This window comes from Fonticula alba (assembly GCF_000388065.1).
Source record: "Fonticula alba strain ATCC 38817 unplaced genomic scaffold supercont2.5, whole genome shotgun sequence".
Lineage (NCBI taxonomy): Eukaryota > Rotosphaerida > Fonticulaceae > Fonticula > Fonticula alba.
This window is the reverse complement of record NW_009242975.1, coordinates 1,299,871-1,305,783: the sequence shown is the minus strand read 5'-3', so window position 1 is coordinate 1,305,783 and position 5,913 is coordinate 1,299,871. Positions and strand designations below refer to the sequence as shown.

The window sequence follows — 5,913 nt, the reverse complement described above, 5'->3', positions numbered from 1 at the left end:
CACACGCACACACACACACACACACACATACACACACACACGCGCGTACAGGTGTGGAAAGAGGCCCCCGGCCGGAGGGAGGACAATGCTGGGAAATGAGAATCGCTGATCTCCACGAACAATCCTGATCCCGAGCGCCCCCCCCCCCCGCAGGACAGATCTCACCTCGAGCGGAAGTACATCCACCGCGGGCAGTCCGGCTGGCGGCCGTGTTACCATCGTACATGCGCGCACGCGCGGCCGGGCAACGGCAGTGAAACGCACCCCTGGCAGGCACCGGGGGCCGGGGCCGGGGGCGCGGGAGGGGGGCGGGGCGACGCTTCTCGAGCGCTCTGGATCCCGGCCGCAAGGCCAGGAGAGGGCGGGCGAGCGGGGCTCCCCTCTACGTCACTCCGCACAGCGCGGGAGGTCCCTGACACCTCCCCACTTTCCTTCCGGGGTCAGTTAGCCCCGCCCGGCGCGTGCGCAGACGCACGGACGCTCGGAGGCTGTGCGACGCAGAGCGCCCCGGGGGGGGGGGGCAACGAAGCGGCGACCCAAAAGAAAAACAGGCACATCGAGGCCCCCCCCCCCCCCACCCACCGCTGCTTGCTGGAAATTACGGCTCCGGCGCGTCTCCCGCTTTCCTCGGCTGGCCCTCGCGCGCCTGGGGAAGCTGTGACCAACGCAGAAAGTCCCCGGCTTGCCGCGTAGGCTGGCCACACCGGAGGGGGATGTAACCCGGTGTTGCCTCCCACCCCCCACCCCCCGGAGCACCCGTGGCCCCTCGACTCGGCGCCGCGCCATCAACGTCGATGGCCAGAAAGTGAAAGCCATCGAACAGGGGGCATCCTCGGGCGCATCCACAACAATGGCTCCCACCCGAGTCCCCCACCTGGCGCGCGTGAACGCACTCGCGCGAAAATGCACCACCTCACCCCCCGCCCGTGTGGCGCGCACACACGCACACACACACACACGCGCACCCGCCCGGTTCTCGCGGTCAACTAGCTTCCCGCGTCTCCGGGCCGCGCTGCGTCCTTGTGCGTTGCGGCTGTCCTTCGGCCGGAATGGTGGGTGAAGGTGGGCCCCGCCTCCCCAAGTCCCGAGGCCCGCCGTTCCAGATTGCAGGAGCTGAGGAGATGGGGGAGGGGGGGGGGGGGGGGCTGTTACTGGCGACGCAAGCATACGTAAACATACACCCGAAGATCAGATATTCCCCCAGCCGGGCCTTCGACCCCGCTGCTCCACACCCCGGCCCGTTCCCGGGAGGCGGAATACTCTGGATCTTTCCCAGCCCCTGGGGGCAGGACTTGTGGGGCCTGGGGGTCCCAGCGCCAGGCGGCGAGGGACGCTCTCATGTGCGCGTACATGTGGGCGTCTACCGCCGTGCGTTGTCTGAGCGCGCTACGGCGTGCGGAGCCCTCCCGTCCGCGGAAGGCCAGGGACGGGCACCACCGGGGCAGGGGGGGGGCGGCGACCGGCCAGGGATCTCCCCATCCATGCAAATCAAAACGGCGGAAACAGTTCAGTCCAGAAATACCCCCATTCCAGAAACTTCCTGGTTTTTGGGAGGGTTCACCCGCCGTCCCCCTTTCTATCCGTTCCCGGTCCCCCCCCTCCAGCCGACACACACACACAGAGTGCCGTCCGACCTTGGATCTGCTGCTGGGCAGAGGGGCCGGCCCCAGGTGCCGGAGCCACCACGAGAAATGCATGCAGCGCGGCCCTCGCCACGCCCCGCCGTCTGGCCAGTTCTTGTCTTGTTGTTGCTAACGTATGCCCCCGCCCCCCCCCCCCCCCCCAAGGGGCGGAAGATCACAGCCCCGGGCGGTGCTTCCATGGGGCCTCCGGGGTGGAAATGGCATTTATAGAGGGCAGCTTCGTCGGTGCGCGTGATATCTCTGCGCGTGATCGCCGTGAGGGCGATGGGACCTGACGCCGCACAATAAACACAGCGATCAGGACCAACGGGAGCAGACGCGTGGGTGTGAGAAAGGAGGGGGGGAGCGGGGCCTTGTGCGAGGAGGGGGCATGTCTATTGGGCCCGCATTGGGAGGGGAGGGGGGAGGGGGCTGGCCCAGGGAAGAGAAGAGAAGAAAAGAAGGGGCAGAGGGAGGACACCGCCCCGAAGAAGATATACACCTCTCTCTGGGGCTCTAGGATAGTGAGAGGCCAGGCGAGCGATGGGCTGATGGCGCGACCGCAGCCCCCCCTGAGGGGGAGGCTGAGGCGCTGGCGGCCCCGGACCCGGACGATCCCGGCCCGGTGGTCGACACCCCTGCCACCACGCCCGGGTGGTGGAAGTGCACGGCAGCAGCCGGGGAAGTGGCGCTTACCGCCGCCGCCGCCGCCGCCGCCGCCGGGCCTGCCGGCATCGGGGACAGCTCCGGCACCGGGCCACCTACTGTCGGAGGGGTGGATCCACCGCGGGGAGCCTCGCCACTGGTGTCAGTCTCGTGGCCGCCCGATGGGGCGGTGTGCAGCAGCGGCGCTGCCGAGATGGCTGCCACCGCGCAGGACATATATGGCGACGGCCCGGTCGCCAGGCCGCCAGCCGTGGAACTGATCACAGCAGGCCCAGCGGCTGCACTTGAAATGCCCATACCGGCCGGTGTGGCTGGTGGTGGTAGCGCCCGCGCCACCGAGGCCGGCAGGCAAGCCACCGGCGAGACGGCATCCACTGGCGAGGAGGCGTACGACGAGGAGGCGGCCGCCGTGACGGTGTCTGCCGTCGGGCCGCCACCGGTGCCGTTGCTGCTGTTGCTGCTGTTGCTGCTATTGCTGCTGCTGTCATTCTCCGACAGGGTCAGATCGATGAAGTCCGAGATCCTCAGGCTTTCAGTCGGTGGGGGCGGGGCACGCCGCCGGGCCACGAGGACTTGGCGCCCAGGACCACCACCGAAGGAGTCGTGACCTCCAGCGTGGTGGCGGTCCTGGTGAGGGTGATGCGCATGATGCTGGGGGTGCTGATGATGACGATAACCATGCTGGTGGTGGTCATGCTGCTGGTGGTAATGATGCTGCTGCTGCTGCTGCTGCTGTTGCTGCTGCTGTTGCTGCTGCTGCTGCTGGTGGTGGTGGTGGTGGTGGTCATGATAATGAGGGTGATGAGGGTGCTGGAGATGACCCTGATGAAGATGGTGATGAGGGTCACCCGGTGGCGAGTGGCGAGGCCGGTGAGAAGCGCCGGGGGGCGAGACGCCCACACATGGAGCCGACGTCGCCGAAGACAAGGACAGAACAGGGGGGGCCGATTGGTATGGATGGAAGTGCGGGTGCTGCTGGTGCGGGAGCCGGCCGTGGTGGTAATGCGATGGCCCCGATGGCCGGGCACCCAGTGGCGAGAGCCCGCCCGGGGGCAGCTGGCCCGGGCTCACGCCCCCGGCCGTGGGTGGGCCGCCGGAGGTGCCATCGCGCCGCAAGCCGCCAATCGACGCGTCGAACGAGCCGGAGCTCATGAGGGAGTCCTCCGCCACGCTCGGCGAGGGACGGCCGGTGGCAATGGCCACGGCCCTGGTCGACGGGGACATCGCCAGAGAAGCGGTACATGCATCGGCCATCGGGGCCGAGGGTGTGGACGACGCCCCGAGGGCCAGGCGGCTGGTGCGCGGAGGCCGCGAGCCAGGCCCATGTCCCGGCAATGACAGCGCCCCGGGCGAAGGGCGCGGCTCATCCACATGCGCCTCGAAGGTGGCCAAGGGCAGCTTCACGCTGGCCGCCAGCGACGCCGGGATCTCCGACTGTTGAAGCTTCCGATTGACCAATGCCGCCACATAGAGGCTGCTGCTGCTGCTGCTGCTGTGGACGCCCGCCGCCCCATGGAGAGGAGCCCCCCCGGCGACACCCGCCGGCGGCGAGGAGAGGCCGCACCCCCTGGCGGAATGGACATTCGCCATGCGCCCGGCGGGGAGTCCGGCCGATGGCGAGTCCAGCCCCGCCGTCGTGGCGGACACCCCCGTGGACGGTGCCGCAGCCACATCCGCCGGCGTGGCCACCTTGGCCGATGACATGCGCACGTCCGCGGCCAAGGAGGAGGAGGACGAGGACGAGGATGATGCCGAGGCCATGCGGCTGTCGGCTGTGAGGGGGGCCGGGGCCGGTCCCGGGGGCGCCTCCGGGCCACCGCCACCGTCACCCCCCGCCGGGAGTGAACCGGAGGCACCGGTGAGTCGGAGTTCAGGCGCGGGGCCCGTGGCCCCGGGCGAGTCGGCACGGCCAAACTTTTGCAAGCATGCCTGTAGAAAACGCGCGCAAGTGGACGCATACCCGGCGGCGGTGAGGGTGTCCGGCCGGTCATCGGCCGGCAGGGGATCGGCGGCGCTGAGACGCCCGCCGGGCGAGGATGACGCCGACGCCGCCGGGGCCCCGACCGAGGGTCCGGAACCGGGATCGACAGTCTGCAGACGCGGCCGCTGCCTGGCATGAAGAAGAGGCGGTCCCTGCTCGGGCGGCGAGTATGCCACCGGGGCCATGGCCGGACCGGCGACCGAGGCCGATGGCGATGCCGTCGGCGGCAGGCCCGACCCAGGGGTCTGAGAAAGCCCCGGAGGGCCGACCGGCTGGAAGAGCTCCGGACCCCGGTCGGCCTGACGCGCGTGGTGCAAGTGAACATGGAAGTGCCCATGGGGCTGGTGGGTGCCCCCGGTGGCCGGGGAACCGGCGTGTGACAGGATGCCGGCAGCCGGGCGCGAGGTGCCCATTCGCCCCGGCATCAGGACATGATGACCGCCGCTGTCGCTGCCACTGGCCCCGGCAGGAAGGTCCCCGCCAGAGCCCAAGCTCTTGGGGCCGCCGGCAAAGAAGAAGTCCCGCTCGGGAGCCCGGGACCCGGGATATGGCTGCGAGTGCTCTGCCCCAATGCGGATGCCACTGCCCAGAGGCCCGGCGCCGGCGCCGATCATCGGCCCGGGTGAGGCATCGACCATCATTGGTGAGGGGAAGGAAGCCAGCATGGGCGGGTGGTCGCCGACACCGCCACCTACCGGCGGCTGGTAGGACTGAAAAGGCTGTGATGGTGCCTGCACCCGGATCTGCTGCTGTTGTTGTTGTTGTTGTTGTTGTTGTTGCTGCTGCTGCTGCTGCTGCTGCTGCTGCTGCTGCTGCACTGACGGCGACGGCAAAGGCGCAGGCTGCGACTGGGGCTGCGCATGGTAGTGCCCATGCTGTTGGGGGTGCGAGGGATGGAAAGGCCCGCCATGGTGAAGGGGATCACCAGGATGAAAGGGCCCGATGTGGTGAGGATGTTGCTCCGGGTGATGAGCATGCACATGCTGGTGTGGGAAGTGCATCTGCGGGCGAAGGCCATCCACACGATGGGCCATGGTGCCCGGCTCCGGGGGGGCCGCATGGAAGAGAGGCCCGGACCCGGGGGGGAAGGGCCCCGAGGGCTGGTGTGCCAGCGGGGATGTCTGCTGGTAGGTCGGAAGGGTTGATGGTGGAATGCCGGCTGCCGAGCTGGCATCCGCCGGCACTGAGGATGCCGGGCCAGATTGAGGCATGAGGACAGCCAAGCCAAGACCGGGGAGCGGACGAGAGAGGAGACTGCAATAGATAAAGAGAGAGAGAGAAAGAGAGAAAGAGAGGAGAGGGGGGGGGGAGAAAAAGAGGGCGAGCTGGCGACGAGACGCCGCCAGGTGGCTCTCAGGGAGGAGGGGAGACGGGGGGAGTCACCTGCGACGAGCAGGGCAGATCAGCGCAAGCAGAGCATCTTTACCCGCGGCAAAGGGGGGACAGCAAAGAGAAGCACCTGGCAGCCACGGGGTGCGAGCGGTGTCGTGGAGTGTGAGGAGGGGAGGGGGGGGGGGCCGGCGTAAAAGGGGCCTGTCGCGCTGGACCGAGGCCGAGGTGGATGGAATGGCAAGGGGCGGGAGGGGAGCGTACTTGTCCAGTCGGTAACGGGAAGGGAACAGGAAGGACGAGGGGGAGGGGGGG

At 68.9% G+C, this 5,913-nt stretch overlaps 1 protein-coding gene across 1 annotated transcript; it reads right to left on the bottom strand.

The window, feature by feature from the left end:
* Positions 1-1,996: 1,996 nt before the first annotated feature.
* On the bottom strand, positions 1,997-5,480 carry H696_03474 (hypothetical protein; the record flags this gene model as incomplete). Its single annotated transcript, XM_009497337.1, has 1 exon — positions 1,997-5,480. One exon carries the CDS (start codon positions 5,478-5,480, stop codon positions 2,139-2,141), a length of 3,342 nt encoding a protein of 1,113 aa, XP_009495612.1. The 3' UTR covers positions 1,997-2,138.
* Positions 5,481-5,913: the final 433 nt, after the last annotated feature.